Source organism: Lycium ferocissimum, chromosome 1, assembly GCF_029784015.1.
Source record: "Lycium ferocissimum isolate CSIRO_LF1 chromosome 1, AGI_CSIRO_Lferr_CH_V1, whole genome shotgun sequence".
Lineage (NCBI taxonomy): Eukaryota > Viridiplantae > Streptophyta > Magnoliopsida > Solanales > Solanaceae > Lycium > Lycium ferocissimum.
Genome location: NC_081342.1, coordinates 62,849,096 through 62,868,799, shown reverse-complemented (window position 1 = coordinate 62,868,799; position 19,704 = coordinate 62,849,096). Strand labels below are relative to the sequence as shown.

Below are 19,704 nucleotides of genomic sequence, written 5' to 3'. Positions count from 1 at the left end.
CTTTATCTTTAATATTTTTGTAGTCTTATGTGATTTTTTCTACTTGCCAATTTTATGTTGCTTGGGGTTGTTTTGAGCAATTTGTTATCTCTTTATCGTTGGGGCAGAATTTGCTAAGTTTGTGATTAAAAGGAGAACTGTTAGTCAGTTGAAACCTATGTAGTTGGCACATATATCCTATATTAAAAGTTCATTGAGAATCGAGAATTGAGTTTAGCTTACAGTCAATTATTTTAAGCTAAGTTATTGAATACGTAGGCGACTTAAAAACTGCTCTCTCATTTGGTTCAGACTGCTTTATATTGCGTTGAATAATTGTATGCTTACCTTCAATTGTTCTGATTCGCAAAGACTTAAAAACCTAACCATTACTTGGTACTATGAGTAAAATTGTCAATGCATGGCTGCATGCTCCATTTCTCATGATGACCTAAAAGTCGGACAGTGCCCTATATTCCAGTGATTTTTATTGTACCATAATTGTTCCACCTTTGCTAATTACTTAAGCCTATACTCTGAATGCTAAATGTGAAGAGAATATTATTTTATTTGATTTCTACTCTATCAACTATCATGAATTTCTCCATTTGGTCAAGAGCATGAATGTATTCTCAACTTTACAAGAGATACCATGGCATAGTACACTCGTCAACTATTTTGTAATTTTAAAATCCATAGTACATCGTGAAGAAGCTATTTGATGTGCAGAAGCTCCGGTAAAATGTACTCTATCTTATAATGTCTCTGGTTATACAAGGAAATGTTATTTATTAAACCTAAGCAATGATAGGATTTGCACATAATACGGTTCTAGACTCTAAACAACAGTTTGGAAGTTATCTGCCTCTATTTACTACTCTAGTTTGGGAAGTTGGATTATACAGTTTTCTTTTGTCAGTTTAATACATTTTTGCTTCTCCCAAACTTTAAAAAGTACAGCAAATGCCGAAGGAAGATTAATTAGCTTTTGTGCTTTTGCATTAATGTTTTCATTATCAATTATATTCTGGAGATAGTACTTGTATTTGCGGAATAAGTAGTGGTTTTCAAGTAAGAGAGATTGGTCCCACTGTGATGTCTTCTTTTAAGCTAAGTTATTGAATAAACAGGGGTACATTTAAATAATTGATAGAGAACAACAGAGACTAGTATTTTTTTCTATGTTATTTTCAATCTCATTTTTACACAAAAAATATATAAACTTCTTTTGCCGGTTATGAATTGAGTAACTTTTGTATAGGCTGTTGAAATGATTGGGATCCAACACCATGTGAGGTACATTTGCACGTCCAGACACATGGTCATAATGGAGAATCTTTTGTTGATGAGCATGCCTGAGCTGTCCATGTCAGTCTAAAATTTTATATTTAGTATTCATATCTCTTCTTATTTGGTAAAATTGAATGGTTAGTATTCTTGATTGTTTTAATTTCACTGCTTATTATAGGAAAGATATCAAGAAATATTCAATTAAAATCACAATCTCAGTCTGATATTGATCAATTTAAAGCATATTACCAAGCCGCGGGACGAGCAAAGAAGAGAAGAATATATGGTCTTGGATCTCAAGCAGAAAGTTATTATTGGCTGAATCTTTGTGTCACTTCTGACTTCGATGCTTCATCATCAGTACCACCATCGGTTTCTCAATCAGCACCGACAGAAAATATAGAGGACTTAGTGATGCGATTGATCCCTACGCTGACCAATCGCATGCTTCCTGTATTTATTGAGCAGGCATGCGGAATGATTTCTTCACCATCACATCATCCAAATACTCCTATCGACAACCCATCAGTCGTGACACCTATAGTGCCTCCTACTACTACTGCTAACGTTGATGTTGTTGATCCTTTAGTTTCAAATGATGATCATAGTCATTCGCCTGTGCATTAGTTTTTGATAGTCTGTTTTTTGTTGGAAAGAAAAAAATTAATTGTGCAGTAACAATTCTTGATGGATGTTTTTTCTCTTGGTAGTTGATAGCTTGGTATTATCATGTTTTGTTCAACATTTCATATATATTATTTTATATGAATATCAGTTATTTTAAAGGGTATTTAGTAATGTACATTTAATATGTTTCAATAGGTATATTTAAAATTAAAATAAAAAAATTATTTTAGAAGAAAAATATTTGCGACAAATTTTGCGACGGATTATGGTCGTTGCTATAGAAAAAAAATATGGCGACAGATTGCGACAAAAAAAATGTTGCCGCCAAAAGCATGGCATAAATGACTCAAACATGGTGCGACGGATTAGCGACAAAAATTTTCGTCGCTATTTCCCTAAAATGACGAAATGAAATATGAAATTAGCGATGAACTTTATAACAATAGCGGCAAAATATGTCATCTCTAAAATATGGCGACAGATCTCATGCGTCGCTAATCTATTGCAAAACATGATTAGCAACGGATATATGCTGATTAGAGATGGATTACGTCCGTCGCTAAACGCTGCTTTTTTGTAATGGGTGTACACTAACGTAATGTAATATGCTATAATTGCAGACCCTGGCACAAAGATCATCAACACAATTACTCCAAAAACTGAAGAATGGACTTGTAAAGTCCAAGTAGTTGGTAAGGCCCGTTCTAGAGACAACCTACAAAAATGGAAAAGTATCAACTCTTGATTTTTTAGGATGAAGAGGTACTTTTTGCTCAATTTGCCTACAACAACTGAATTAATCCACCAATAAAAACTTACTGATGGTGAATACAAATTGCCACTGTAATAGAATGTAAAACATATGTGCACTATACATCTACTGTTTTGCAGTATTGAGGTTCAAGATTAGTAGCAATTATTGTGTTATAAACTCAAAATAACTCATCAACCCAAAAAAGAAAAATCAACTTTGAGTCTTATCAACTTTAAATATAGCTTTACCAGAGCTCCCAATAGCGCTCACGTGATCTATGTACTTATATCCTCTGTCTATTATGGTCGAAGAGTATTGTAATATTTACGTCCATTTTAAATTATATATGTTCCTTTACTTGATACTTATAATGAGTTGCAATAATTTTCTTAAATCTATTATGTTTTTCCTCTGAAGGATTCGCTGAATTTGTGCCCTGAGAAGGTGGAGCTATGACTAGCAGTTGATAAATTTATGCATTGAGCACATACATGCAGATATGGAAATACATTAGTACTATTTTGAATGGAGTGGATATCTTAACGTAAGCAATAAGAAAAGATAAAGTCATCGACTTGTGACTTAAAGAGGCCTCTTCCAATCTCGCGGTTAAAGCATAGAAAGGTATCATGAGATCAAAAGATACGTTCTAACCTTTTTTTTTTTTTTTTTTTTTTTTAAATTTGTTTTTATTACATAGGGGGTAGGGGAAGGGGAAATGGGGAGGGGATTATAATGTGGGGATTCGAACCCTCACCAACAAGGTGAAAGTTCAGGTAGCCAACCAACTGAGCTACTAGATTCTTACTGTTCTAACTTCTTTGACTTTTGTCTTCTTTATTTTTTAGATTTGTCGTCATGAAAGTGGGACGCGGTCAAGATTGATCTCAAAACATGTTCAACAACAGTATAATTATTTGAATGGAAGACTGCATGTTTAAAAGTGAAAACCAACAATTTGAGACCTAAAAGTATTGTTAGAGACATGGCAGGCCCTGGAGCGGGATAGGAGTTGTTGTCTTAATTTAACATGCTACACGAAATCGGTTTCACAATTTTTTTGCGACTCATTAGAAAGAATTACAAAATCGGAAGATGAAGAGCTTTATTTTCTATATAAGTAAAAGGGTTGTTCCAGATGAAGTACTCTGACGACAATTAACTTCTTTTTTTGTGTTTGCAAGGGAGCCTTTTCGAAAGGCACACTGTATTGATTTTTGTTTGAAAACATACACTCTTCTATGCTCAGGGATATTAAGAGCTCTTTTGTTACTTGACGTAGAATAGAACTCTGTGAAGTTTTTTATCTTATATGTTTTCTTAGTGTGACGTGCATCGGCCCTAAACCTCTTTTACTTACTTCATGTGTCTATTGAGATCAATCATTTATGGCCTTCTACATATCTATTCTTGTTGTTTCTGCTACTATAAGTTTTTCCTTGAGGAATGTAATGTGCTTATTTGTCGGGCAACAAAAATTGTAGTGTTGTATAAAACATCATAATTTTGTGATTATATCTCCATCCTATTTTTTGGTAATGATATGACGTGCAGACGCCAGAGTAACCATGATTGGAGCTTTAAGAATAATTACCGTTATCCCCCTAAATTGGTAGCAACAACAGTAACAGCTAGTTTCCCCTCCGTTCCACTCGATGGAACCGCCGGACAACCCAAGTTCGGCGACAACAGGGGAACAAAATAGAGACAATGCTCAGCCAATTTCATACGCAAATCAAGTGGCAACTTCATCGGGGGTTTCCACTCCCACAAAATCAAAAGAATCAGTTGTGGGAAGACATACTATGCACAACGGGAAAGCGGCGGTGATATTCAAGTCGAAAGACTACTATGGAGTACTTGCTGAAGACTGTAGAAGAACAATTGTGGGGAAATTTCTAAAACCTAGGCCACAAATTGAAAAAATCAGAGCTAAGTTCAAAAAATTAATTACTATCAAGGGATCAGTGACGATCGGCGTATTTGATAACTACAATGTATTTATTGATTGCACAAATGATGATGATTTTAAATCGGTTTGGTATCGAAGGATGATTGAGATTGACGATGCTCAGATGTGGTTGCAAAAATGGACACCAGACTTCAAGCCTGAAGAAGATATCCCTATTGTGACGGTATGGGTCCTCTTACCTAGGTTACCATTACATATACATAACTGGTCTGTGGGAACTCCTCTGTGCTTAGATGCTGCCGCTACTAGTAGAACTCGACTTAGTATGGCTAAGGCAAGAGTGGAAAGAGACCTTCTTAAGCCTAGAATCTCTGAGATTTGGGTAGGTCTGGAAGATGAAGATTCCCCTCTAAAGGGATTCACTCAAAAAGTGGAATATGAAAATATCCCCAAGAACTGTAAGCATTACAAAAAACTTGGCCATTACCAAGTAGACTGTTGGGTCCTAGAAAGAAAGAGAGCCAAGAAAAAACAAGAGTAGGAGGCTAGGTCCCCTGATCAGGTAAGGGCTAGTAGCACTAATCACCAAGTGAATACTAGGGGTGAAATTAATAAAGGTCATGCACAAAACACCAAGGAGCAAGATATTGATACGGATGGTGGAAAGGCACAGGATAACAAGAATAAGAAAAGAAGTAGGAATAGGAACAAAAACAAGGAAACTCTTGAAATGGAAAACATGGATATTACAGAAATAAATAATGACCTGAATCAGGAAAGGGAGGGTTTGAGTTAAGAAAAAGAAAGTAGAAAAGTGGAGAAAGAGGATAATGAGGAGAAACATAGTATAATCAAAGAGAAGGAGCAAAAGGAAAGAGGCAAGAAAATGGGTGCAAAGGCAGAAGATAAGAGGAGCCTGATGGCAAGGCTTATTGCCAAAAAAAAAAAAAAGGCTAAGAAACTTAAGAAGAAGGCTAAGGTTAGCATATAGATTAGCAAGGAGAAAAGTGAGGTAAATGGTAACAAAGAGCAACCAGAGGAGGTTAGTACAGCAACTAAGAACTCAGACGGCCTTGAGAGAAAGACTGGAAAAAATAATGATAGAGGGAAAGAGAAGACTGGCAACAAGAAACAGGATCAACAGAAAGATGGTAGCAGCAAAAGAGGTGAAACTATTGGACCCAAGAAGTCAGCAATACAAAAAACTAGTAGTGTAAACAAGAAGGATGACCCTGGTGATGAGAAGGACAAAGGAGTTACCTCTGTTGACAAGCAAGGAAGCAGTAATGATAAAGGGGAGAACAACCTAATGAAATCTTCTAGTTTGGATCATATCAAAAACCTGAAGGGCATTGAACTAATAGCGGATCTTAATATGAACGATGGCATGATTAAAGGTGGGCACAATATTGAGGACCTAGAGGAGCGGCATGAAGATATTGACAACAACCTAGATGAAGTCAATTCTATGAGAGGGGATGCAATACAAAATAAAGAGGAATAATACAATTTTGATGGGTTTTGCAAGGATCATAGCTTGGAAGTGATACAAAAAAGAGGACTGTCACCTGGAAGAAGAAGTAGAAGCAGAATCAGGAGAAATGGGAAAAAATAAAAAACTAATCCTTTGAACAAGGGAAGGGCACAAACAACTTCACCCGCACCACCCCAATGATTAGTGCACTCTTTTGGAATATCAGAGGTGTAAGATAAAAAACAACTATACACAGACTGAAAAGTCTGGTCAAATTGAATAAATTACAGTGTGTTGCAATCTTTGAACCATTTATCAACAAAAGCAAAATAGATGGGTACAGAAGATTTTTGGGGTTTCGGAACTGTTTGAGCAATGAAAATGGGCAAATTTGGTGTTTCTGGAGCATGAACCTTCAGGCTACAGTTATATCCAATGAAGTCCAACAAATTACCCTACATTTAAACGATAGATCAGGCAATAACGGAGCTTATATCACTGCAGTTTATGCCAAATGCACTGCTAGTGAAAGAATGGAACTTTGGGAGGATACTATTAATCTATCCACTCAGATTCATGACCCTTGGTGTATTTGGGGGTGGGGGGGGGGTGGGGCAGGGGGCTTTCAATGTTATATTGGACTCCTCAGAGAGAGTTGGTGGTAAACCACATAAGGCATATAAGAGTCTGGACTTTGCTTTTTGCATGACCAAATGTGGCCTTGAAGATACTGGATATATTGGTTTTAACTTCACTTGGTGTAGCAATAGAAGGCCCAGGAAAAGAATTTGGAAGAGGCTAGATAGAATTTTCTTCGATGACAAATGGCTTCATAGCTTCCACAATGTTACAGTAAGGCATCTAAGTAGGACTGGGTCTGATCATAGGCCCCTATTACTAAACTGCTTTGACTGTGATAAGGAAGCCATCAAATATTCTAGGTTCCTTCACTTTTGGGCTGATCAGGATGGTTTCTTGGAAGTTGTTAAGAGGAACTGGGAAATCCCCATCAGGGGAAACCCAATGTGGATTTTGCAACAAAAATTGAAAAGATTGGCTCGAAGACTGTCCAATTAGTCCAGGGAAGAAATAGGGGACATGTATCAAAAAGTTCAGGAATGGAAAGTTACTGTTCAGGGTCTAGAAGATGTTGGTGGTGTGGTTAATTCTGAGCTATCCTGATCTGATGTCAATAAAGGCCAAGTTGAATATGTGAACTGGATACAGGATGCCCTTCTAAAACAAAAAGCTAGAATAAAGTGGTATGAGAAAGGTGATATATAACAACACAAGGTACTTCCACAATGTGATCAAAGACGGGAGATGGAGGCTTAATCTTCATAGAATAAAAAACAGTAAAGGAAAGTGGCTGCACTTAGAAGAAAAGATCTCTAACTCAGCAGTTAGGCACTTCAAGAGGCTTTTTAATCTCCCTGAAACCACTGTGGATGATAATCTCCTCTCTTGTATTCCTAAAGGTATGGGGGAGGAGGATAATAGAATGCTTGAAGAAATTCCTATGGAAGAAGAGATTAAAAGTGCCATTTTTGACATGAGTGCTACTAGTAATGTTGGCACTAATGGTTACAATGGTATGTTCTACCGTAAGTGTTGGGAGATTATTAAGCTAGATATGACCAACTTTGTTCAGAGTTTCTTTATGTGGAATAATCTGACCAAATATTACTCTCACTCATGCTTAGTACTTATTCCTAAGCTCAGGTCTCCTTCCACTTTGTTCAGAGTTTCTTTATGTGGAATAATCTGACCAAATATTACTCTCACTCATGCTTAGTACTTATTCCTAAACTCAGGTCTCCTTCCACTTTCTCCGAGCTTAGACCTATCAGTCTAAGCAACTTTTCTAGTAAGATTATCTCCAAAATCTTAGCTAGAAGGCTTAACCCCTTTCTTCCCAAGCTTGTCTCTTAAAATCAAAGTGGTCTTATTAAGGGCAGGCTTATTACTGATAATGTGTTGTTGGCTCAGGAGATAGTCCATGACATCTCTAAAGCCAATAAGGGGGAGTAATAGTGTTATCAAACTTGACATGGCTAAAACGTATGACATGATTTCTTGGAAGTTCTTGAGCATTGTTCTAAAAAAATTTAGGTTTTCTGATTGGTGGATAGATGCTATTTTGAGACTGATATCACAAGTTTGGTATTCCATTATTATTAATGGGAGAAGAACTGTCTTTTTAGTTCCTCCTAAAGATTGAAGCAGGGAGATCCTCTCTCTCTCTCTCTTTTTATTCTGGGATCTGAAGTGTTGTCTAGACTTTTGAAGAGGCTATTTGAGCACCCTCAGTTCACTCCATTTACTATGAAGAAGAGTGGGCCTCAGATTAACCACTTGGCATACGCAGATGACATTGTCATCTTTAGTACTGGCAAGACTAAGATGATCAAACTCATTATAAAACAAATCAAGTTATATGAAATAAGTTCAGGCCAAAAGGTGAATGAAGATAAGAGTTTCTTCTGTACTCACCAGAAGACTTCGCAGTACAGGATCAACAGAATCATTAACAGTACTAGGTTTAGACATAAACAGTTTCCCTCTACGTATTTGGGGTGCCCTTTGTATACTGGAAGAAAGAAAATTGAGTATTTTGATGATTTGGCTACCAAGATTGCCATGAAGCTCTCTGGCTGGTTTGGGAAACACCTATCCTATGGAGGCAAAATGGTACTGATCAAGAGTGTTCTGCAGGAAATTCCAACTTACACTCTAGCTGCTATAACTCCTCCTAAAAGCACTCTCTGGCTTATTGAAAAACATTTTGCCAATTTCTTTTGGGGGAGCAAGGAGATAAGAAAAAGTACCATTGGAAAGCTTGGGATAAACTTTGTACTGAGAAGGAAGAAGGTGGGATTGGGGTCAAGCTGCTTCAAGACATCAGTGATTGCTTTGCTTATAAGAGATGGTGGAGTTTTAGGACTCAGTCCTCTTTATGGGCTTCATTTGTGAAAGCTAAATATTGCTCCAGGGTTCACCCAGTGGCCAAAGCTATTAATGCTCCACAATCAACTACACGGAGAAAATTGATGCAAATCAAAGGCAAAGCAAAAAAGCAATATCATATGGAGTATTCATGATGGAAGTAGTAATTTTTTGTGGGATAATTGGACAGGAAAGGGTGCCTTAGCCTATCAGGGCTCTAGTCAGCCCATATATTCTAAGATCAAGGTGAAACACTTTATAGAAAATGGTACATAGAGTAGGGACAAACTGAGCAGTGTATTACCAGACCAACTGGTCCAGCACATTCTAATGATTAATATTGGTAGTCAGTCCAAGGCAGATTATGCTATCTGGGAGCCTAGAGCAAAGGGAGAATTCACAACCAAGATTGCCTAGAATCTCATAAGGGAATAGAGCCAAGAAGAGTTCTTGACCAGTTAGGTATGGCATCCCAATCTTCCTTTTAAAACATCTTTTCTTGCATGGAGAATCATCCATAGGAAACTTCCCTTGGATGATGCTCTATGCAAGTTTCATATTAATATGGTTTCTATGTGTTGTTGTTGTCCACAACCAAAATAGGAAACTTTGCATCACCTTTTCATTGAGGGAGCAGCTGCAAGACATGTATTGAATTATTTTAGAGCACCACTAGGACTAGTAATGGATACTAACTGGAGCATTAGAAGAAACCTGAGGAAATGATGGCAAGCTAAAGGAAAGAACAATATTCACAAGATGATTTTGCATATACTACCAGTGATCATCTGCTGCGAACTTTGGAGACAGAGATGTTCAAGTAAATATGACACTCAAAAAAAGATCTAACATAGAGGAATGGAAAACCAGATTTGGTGGAATATTAAAATGGACATCAAGCAATCCTTTCCCTCAGTCTATCTGACTAACAACTGGGCTGGCCTACTGCTAATTGGAAGATTGTGAAGTCGGAGAGACCTATCCCAAACAAAGTGCAAATTAATACTGATGGTAGCTTTTCTAGTACTAGAGTTGGTATTGGGGGCATAGTAAGAGATGGAGAAGGTAACATGATCATGGCTTTTGCTGCTAACCTTGATTGTCACAGCAATAATGTAGCTGAAGCCTATGCAGCTAAATTTGGGGTCCAATGGTGTGTGCAGAATGGTTTGTCAAACTGTACATTGGAGTTGGATTCTAAGATTGTGGTGGATATGTTACAAGATAAGGGAACTAATAACCTCAACCTTAAAAGTGTCATTGATGATATTATGGGGATGCTAAGCAATATGGATTACAATGTGGAGCACTACTATAGGGAGGCAAATCAAGTTGTTGTTGGACTTGCCAAGTATAGGGTAACAATAGATGGGAATCAGGTCTTTCTCAATTGGCAACAACTTCCAGCAGCTGCTAAAGGAGCTTATCACCTTGACAAAAGTCAATTACCTAGTATTAGAATTAGGTATGATAAGGCTAATTTTTTTGTAAGCTAACTCTTTTGTATATAGTCCAGAGCCTGTTCTGGACTACAAATAGGAGTTCCATTGAACTCTCTATGATGCATCATGTAAGTTTTTGCTGGAGTAAATAAGATGCATATCCACATGATGGATGTAAGTTAATTAAAAAAAAAGATTTAAGAATAGTTTTTTTTTGTGGCTATAATCCTCGTAATATCGACCTTCCGTCTTATATGGACGAACTAGCGGAGGAGCTGAGTACAGGTATTATAACCTTCTTAGTTTGCCTCTTTTACTTTGCTCATCCTTGCTTTTTTCATCTAAATATCTTTTTTATTTTGGGATTTGAATTGCTATATATGTTGAACTTTTTGCAGATGGATGAGGGCAAGAATTAGCTTATGGTAGTAAACTTTGCAACTATAAAGTAACCAGGATTTATGTATATCCAAAGATAACTACTTTTATTTTAAATAGCTTATGTAAACATACAGCCGATGTAAAATTGGGTGCAATACAAGATCTTTTTTTTATGAATTATGCGTGTTACCTGACCAACTTTTTATTTTCTTTGATTTCATATCAAAACAAAGTAAAACAAAACTAATGATGTTGATTTTCACATTATTGGGCCACTGCAAGTGTGTATGGTGTATGAAGTTCTATGTGTCTGCTTTATATTTTCTCAAGAAGTTATGTTAGCTTTCTCAGTGCTTTAATGATTTGCCCAATTTTATCGGCATTACCTGAAGTTTTATTCTTCAATCTTTCTTATGGAAGATCACAACAAAAAGGGCTCCACCTCGGCTGTCAATGCATCGCATTTTGCTAATATGTAAATAGAATGTCCATAAATATTACATAAATCTTTGGTCATTTTGTAAAGCTCAGCTCCTTACCAAATGGAGTAGCATTAAGCATATCTTTGTAATCTTAATATGTGTGTGCAGCCTCTGTGTGCATCCATGTTGCTGTTTAATTGAAAGATTTTGGCATCGTTACTCTACTTTCTACGAATAAAGCTGACTATATATCCGCTAAACCTCCTCCACGTTCACGGGCCATTCTGCCCTAGTTAATGAGTTATGAGGTTATGAAGCTCTTTAAATCTATTGCGCGAAGAAACAGAACATCCAAATGCATACCGCGCAGAATCATGAAACGTTTTATTTTTGCATAGAAGGATAATTTATTTATTTATTTAACAAAACGAGAAGGCACTCCTTAGCATATTACATAGAGGGACATTTCTATTGAAATTTATCCCTCTCCTCCTTTTGGCGGTTGAAAAACTTAAATAATTCTAAAATAACACAAGATTTGACGGGCTAATGCATGCACATAATACAAACTTTGCAAGCGCTTATTCTTAGCACACAGTAAGTACTAATAAAACAGGAGACCTTAGAATTATTGAGACGCTTTGTTTGCATGGTGTTTCTTCCTTTCTATGAGCAACTTTGCAAACCTACAAAGAAAAACTATTATAGTTACCAATAAAATAGATTTATGAGAAACTAAAAACCTAAATGAGCAACGCGCGATATATCAACATGTAACAGTATTCAAAGGCGAATCTAGAATTTCTAGAACATGAGTTCACCACTAAAAACAAAAAGGAGAAAATGTGTTAACTGGGAATTGATCCCTAGTCCTTTGGGTAAATAACTTAACCTTCAAGCAAGTGCGTCATTTAGCTTTCTTGTAGCATGGGTTCTAACAGATAATATCATACCAATTTTAGAAATACATACATAAAATATCTAGTTTTATGGAGAGACCATAGCTTCACATGCCCCAAAGTTAATATACAAATTCGCCCCTGACTGTATTGTAGATCACTTTCATTTTCACCACTATTAAAGTATCACTATTTCCCCTCTGAAAAATATTTAGTGGCTATTCCCACTCAATGTCAATAGGAAAAACTTAAATAGTAGTGTTTTCACACGGAAAAATTAGGAAGTTTCCCAGCGTTCCAATGGAAACCTGTTTCCTACCATCCGTTTCCCCGATGAGCTAGTTCGGCGGGAATGAAGTGGGAAAATCATGTCTTATAACAAAAGTTTCCCATTGAGTGTCGGTGGAAGGAAAAAAACCCGTTTCTAATAGTGGACAGTCAAATTTGCCAAAATTAAGAGTAACTTTTGACTATAATTTTGAATAGTTATGATAATAATACTCTCTTCATTTTATTATGTATCTTAATTTGTTGAGCACAAAATTTTAGAAATATATATATATATATATATATATATATATATATATATATATATATATATATATATATATATATATATATATATATTTGGGAATCTTATGATCTTAAAATAAGTATGTCTATAACATATCAAAAGGGCAATATCAAAAGTGCCATTTGAATCTATAAAATATATTCATTTTCTAAGGTTGATATCTAACTAATTGATTACAACTAAAAAAAAAATTGATAAGTGGAATAGAACAGACTCTAAATATGTGCGTGTGTGTGGTTTACCTCTTTAGAGCTTCTTCAAAGGTTTCAGGATCCTCTTTGGAGACTGGTTTCTTCAACAAGTTTTCACCAACTTGTACCAGTAATTTCATATTAGCCTCTGTAGCATTATCCATTACGGTAGTTGAGCCTGTTAACGCTTTTTCCTGATATTACATATAAAGAAAGCGATGATTCATTATATAACCAATTAATTATTTATGGTTAATTCTCGAACTAGGATAAGTAAGAGGAAGGAACAAAACGATAAAAATGAGAGCAAATGGTAAAGGAAATTTTCACTCCTTGATTTTGAGTAGGAAACAAGAGAGTAAAAGATGTTCTCCATTTTTCTTTTATTTTTCCCCGGCTCAAGTTTAGTTGGGCAAAATTTGTGCCATGCCAAAATTTCAATTTCTGACTTCAAGAAAGGAAAAAAGAAAAGAAAAAAAGACTCGGTAAACCTACCTTCTAATGTCACAAATGGAGCCAAGAATAAGGAGTGACCGTTGTAATAAATCTACTACAAGAGTAATTGGTTATAATAATCACCGAAAGTTGTGGTGAGATGGACGATAATTCTTCGCCCTAATTCAAAGATCTTGAGTTCAATTGAGAATATACTTGTAAATAAATAAAAATGTGTTCACACGAATAGCTTAGCTTAATTTTTAGATAAGATAGCCACACAATTTAATATGGTATCAGAGAAGGTAGAGGTCCTCAGATTGAACAAATAAAAAAATAAAAAAACTCCACGTGCTTGTGTATTTTTACTAGGGGTGGACATGGTATGGTAGACACCGATTACCATACCGAAACCGAAATTTTTATACCGCGGTTTCGGTATTATAGTATTTGGTACGGTATTTGGTATGCATTTTTAAAAAATTTGGTATTCGGTACGGTATTCGGTATTCATAAAGAAAATACCGAATACCATACCGAAGTATATAATTACATATACAATTCATATATCTTAGTATTATAATTCTAACAAATATATAAACTAGTATTATTAGAAAAATAATTATTTAAACATTGGAACTTTGATTATTCTATCTTGATTTAAATGTCTTTTTTGTGTAATTGATTTACGAAGGGGATTACTTGTACTTTCTTTTGAATATTTTTACATGTGAGAGATGTTTAGTACATAATAATTGAGACGTTTCTTAAGTAGCGGAAGTCATAATTATCCACGATATGAGTATATGTAAGTCGAAGTCGGACAAACTATGGTACCGATTTAGTGTACTGTAAAATACCAAAACCGAACCATACCGAATTAATTTGGTACTATAATGGTATAGTATTTTTAGAAACCGAAAACTGAAATTACCGTACCGAAGTTTCAAATACCGTACCATGCCCACCCCTATGCTTGACCCATAAATAAAATTAGCTCCACACATGTGACGGCATGTTGAGAATATAATTGCAAGTAAATAAAAGTGTACTCTTTCTAACAGTTTAAACTTTTAAATAAGATAATCATACAAATCAACTTGAAAATATAATTGTTAGTAGAAAACAAAAGTGTGCTCTCTCTAAAAATTTAACAAGTTCGAGCCTTAGGAATCTATCAACTTCAAATAATGATAAATTTTAGGCTTACCTCAATCCTGAGGTAATTCTTTTGAGCACCAAGAGCGTGAAACATAGTAGCAATGTAATAATCATTCATGTAAGAACTTGCTGCAGATCTCATTTCATCTGCAGGGCTGGAATTATTATGATATTTCCAATCAACAGCACCCCAGCTAGCTGCCTCTTGTGCAGTGTATGTCTTATCAAAATCGTCAGTAGTGCCAGTGCCTAATGAGAGCACCAAAATCTGTTTGTAGTTCAGTGCCTTGATAGAGGCGTATTTTGGATCCGCTTCTGTTGCACGTTTGGTTGCTGTGCTAAGGGCAATTAAGGCCTGTCAACCATATAATTACATTTTTTAACCGCTCAAAAGAATAATAATCAGTAAATGTATAGGCTTTGTATATTTTCTCTGTTTCAATTTATGTGATACACTTTCTTTTTTAGTCTGTTAGAAAAATGATAAATTTTTATATTTAGAAATAATTAATCTCAAATTTTCTCTTTAACTCTTAATGAAATGATTTACAGCCACAAGTATCTATTAATTGTTTTAAACCACAAGTTTCAAAGCCTCCCCCTGTCTCAATTTATGTGGTACCATTTGACTTGACACAAAGTTTAAGAAAGAACGGGGAAGACTTTTGAATGTGTGGTCTAAAACAAATCTTAGACATTTGTGTGACCATAAATCATTTCATTAAGGGTAGAGGAAATTTTAAAGTTAAGTTGTTTCTAATTATAGTAAGGTGATATTCTTTTTAGGACAAAAAGAAAAGGGTACGTGTCACATAAATTGGGACATATGGAGTACAATCAGACCTTTCTATAACAGCATCTGCGTATAGCAACACCTCTCTATAACAGCTAAGATTTTTCGAAACTGATTTTTTATGTTATATTTTACTTCTTTATAACAACATTTTACCCACAACAAGACAACCAACTCTATAACAGTACGCTCTTTGTAAAATCACCCCCCATATAACAACTATCTGCTTTTTTGGTAATGTAATTATTAACCATCTTTATAAAAATAGAAGATCTATGATTACCAATAATTAGTATATATTTTGACCAAATATTTAATTTGATACCTTAATTTACTATATTTATGACAAAATATTACATATGAATACATATGTGGAGTTTGATGCAACACGTCATATCATTGAAGCTTTCACTGATGAAGAGATTATTGCCTATATCATTGTAGTGGACGAAGAATAAGAGAATATGGAAGCCGAAGACGACAATGAAAGTGCTGAACCTGAACCTATTGTTAGTTGGACCGGGTTAGAAGATTTAACAATTCAATTCTTAGATTCCCTTCAAGGGAAAGCAATTGGATACCCATTTGCTGAAAGTTTAGACGCAAATCTTCGTAAATTCAAGCGTCATATCACCATTAATAGATTGGATTCTACGAAACAAGCTACAATAAAATTTCTCCCATCAATCTTGAAATAATTTAATTTTCAGGTACTATAGATTTAAAATATGCACCTTAGAGCTTAAAACTTTATACATTCAGTTATGAATTTATTGAAATTGTATTAACTTTCTTTAATGTTTAGTTAGTGTAGGATTCATATCTTTGAGATTTAAAATTTTAAATAATTTGTTATTTTTTTTACAACTAATAAAAAAATAGATTTTATGTATCTTTTTGCCTATAACAGCCAACTATTATTTAAATGAAAAATGTTGTTATAGGTATATAACAGCAATTCTCTATAACAACCAAAATATTTTGGACACTATGATCTTTGCTATAGAGAGGTTTGACTGTATATATAAATAGTATGTATAGGTTTTGTATATTATGTTTATAAATATATACATACTGTATTCAAATATACATAATCAGAACAAAGGTTTTGTATATTTTGGCTAAAGCCCGTAATTAGTTTCAACCGATGGGCCAAAAATAGAAAAGCCCTTTTAAATGTATATTAATTTTTCTGGTGCTAAAAGGGAATAATCTACTCTCCCTCCTTTCTTTTTTATAATAAAAATTTTCCTTTTTACTTATCCATTTTAATAAAGCAAAGAGAAATTTATTATTTTTCTTTCTATATTACCCTTAGTATTAAGTATCCACACTTCAATTTATTGAAATTATAACTTTAAATAACCATTAAGAAGAATAATATAGTAAAACGCACCCTTAATCAATAATTTGTTATGAGGTATATCAAGTCAATAGAGAATTAGTAAATACACGATTTGGTTTATTGGCTAGCTAGAAACATTGAGTACGGGAAATGTTTATTGAAAAAGTGACATTTTAAATGATGAAATAATCAACAAGACCCTATTTTTTTTTTTGGAATATATAGCTAGTAATGAAGGTTTAAAAATTTAGATGATCATGATCATTTGATTTATATGAGGGAATTAATGAATGTACCGGATTACCAGCAGCCACACCACCATCAACAAGATTGAACTCATACTGATTTCCTTGAACATCATCAGTCACAAAGTAATGTGGAGGCAAATAAACTGGAGCTGCGGACGTGCCATAGCATATGTCAGACATCTTAGCATCCAAATGAGGAGAATTTGCCAACTGTATTTGTTTCAAAATAAGGAATAGTTACTACACGTGTAAAAAAATATTACAAAATTTATAGTCAATGACTTAAAAGGGCATTATTTGCACTTATATTATGTATGGAAGACTTACCTTTGACTTGGAGAATATTATTGGCTGAAGCTTCTTGATGTCAAAGGTCGGAATGACAACATTTGTTAAAGCCTGATGCAAACGAGTCTGTCCCAACTTATCTTGTAGAACTTTGTGAAGATATTCTCCATTATATTTGGGGGCAAATAATGGAGGCCAGGCACTGCAATAGAAACCAAACTTGTTTTATTACTGGAAAATATAAATGCAAATTTATACTGATACTACCTTTTAAGTGATGTTAGTACAAAAACATTTATACGCTATTTATGTATAAAAGTTACGTACCCAGGTGGGAAAATCTTCGGGCCATGCTCAAAGTAAAAGGATACAATATCTTTGGCAGCAGAGAAGGGCCGATTATTTTCATTTGGAGCAGTTATCATAGTGGCCAATATGCCACCTGTACTTGTTCCCTAACCACGTCAAAGTAATCCGCAAGTCTTGCATCTTTATCATTGTCCAATTCCTGACTCAAAATAGTCCTTCATTGATCAGATACGTTTATACATTGAAAAATAAGCATTGAAATAATACAAATTCATGTGTAAAAGGAAATAGTGATGCCTCATGTACGTAAAAAACATACAGTCAGACCTCTCTATAATAGTCATTCTGTATAACAACATTTCATTATTACAGTACTCAAGTTTTTTGTGGAACCGATTTCATGTTATGTTATGTTACATGCATGTTCTCTATAACAATATTTCGCTATATAGTAACCAAAAGTTATCGAGACAAACAATGCTATCATAGAGATGTTTGATTGTATTTACGATACCTGGAGCTGGCCTTCAAGAAAAGCAAGAACAGTAGCAGGAATGATTCCTTTAATGCCACCTCCATCAATGCTAAGAACTGTCACCATTTCTCCCACCTCAGGGGATGATGTTCCAGTAGTTGTTAGTACCAAAAAGAGTAAAACTAAAAAAGATCTAATAGTTGCCATTTTTAACAGTATCTTTTTTGGATTACAAAAGTAGCAACTAATAGCTCTAGTATTAAGATTTTCTTGGTGCCTTGGGCATCATCTAACAAGTAGGTTTATATAACCACGTAAACAGTGTAAGTTATATGAATCACGTTTATTTTGTGCTTCACGCTATCAACAAAAGTTGTGTGAGGCACTCTTCTCCTTGGACAAGTGGCTCTTCGTAGGTCCACCTCATAATTCACAGCTGCAAGTGGCTCTCACTCTCCTTTTCACTGCAATAACTATTCCTAATTTAATTTCCTATCACTTCAGAAAACATACTTCTCATGGTAAAACAGGGTGGTGTAAAGTTAGGAAATACTGCCTTGCTTTAGATTACTAATAAGGAAGTTACTTTCAAGATGAGTGTTTGGGAAAGATAGAGAGGGAGAGAGAACAAAATTGTGCGAGCATCAAATGAGGAAGATTAGAGTCTAATCTCTTATTCTGTGTACAATTTTGTGAATATAGTTATGTTAGATAATTAAATGGGAACCTCCCTAATAGCGGTAATTAGATTTATAATTTTACATATATAGGTAAAAATTCCTAAAAAGATATATATAATCGATACTTATTAGCCAGGAATATGTTTTAGTAACTTAAGGGTCGTTTGGTAGCTCGTTAGGATTATGCAGGTATTAGTTATGCAGGTATTAGTAATGCAGGTATTAATAATACAAGCATTAGTTATGCAGGGTTAGTTATGCATAAATTATTTCTTTGGATGTTGGTTTGTTATATTAAATTAATAAATATTATATACTTGTTAAAATTAGTATATTTGTTTACGATTAAAATTAAAATATTATTTATTTAAAAATTATTAAAATATTACAGTAAAATATTATATTAAAAAATTAATTTGAAATTATTGTTTAGAAAAGGACAGCATTTAAATGGGGAATGATACGGGTAATATTTTCATTTCAACTTTTTATTCATGTATTAGTTATCCATGTATTAACTATTCCATCTTCTACCCCGCATAAAATAATATATAGATTCCCTCATAACTTATACATGTATTAGTTATATGGGTTTCTAAATTGCAAACCAAACGTCGTACTAATTTTGTACATGAATAACTGACTTCCTAACTAGCTACTAAACGTGGTATAAGTATGCAAAAATTAACACATGAATAAGGTGTCTCTCTACTAGCTACCAAATATGATATAACTTAATGCAGAATTTAATACATGAATAACTTGTCTCTTATCTAGCTACCAAATGACCCCTTAGTACGTTATACGGTAGGTTAGGCTATTAAAGCACAGCATATCCCCATGTAAGTATTAAGAGTTACTAACGCAAAGATGGATATGCAGTCATACAAGATTATTAGATAAGATAAAAAATGACCACATTCCCCAAAAAGTGCAAGTAGATCGCATTGAGAATAAAATACGAGAAGGTTGGTTGAGATAATTTGAGCATGCATGTCTTGCGTCAACCTACAAATGCACCGGTCCATATGTGTGAAACTATGATTAATGAAGGTATTAAAAGGGGACAGGGTAGACCT

The 19,704-nt window shown here is 34.6% G+C and overlaps 1 protein-coding gene across 1 annotated transcript; it reads right to left on the bottom strand.

Moving 5' to 3' along the window:
• Positions 1-11,609: 11,609 nt before the first annotated feature.
• On the bottom strand, positions 11,610-18,234 carry LOC132056984 (patatin-17-like). The gene is given in 8 exon segments (XM_059449398.1): positions 11,610-11,913; positions 12,943-13,085; positions 14,537-14,842; positions 16,922-17,083; positions 17,201-17,363; positions 17,489-17,618; positions 17,621-17,669; positions 17,985-18,234. Coding segments are annotated over 8 exon segments (1,179 nt in total). The 5' UTR covers positions 18,153-18,234; the 3' UTR covers positions 11,610-11,855.
• Positions 18,235-19,704: the final 1,470 nt, after the last annotated feature.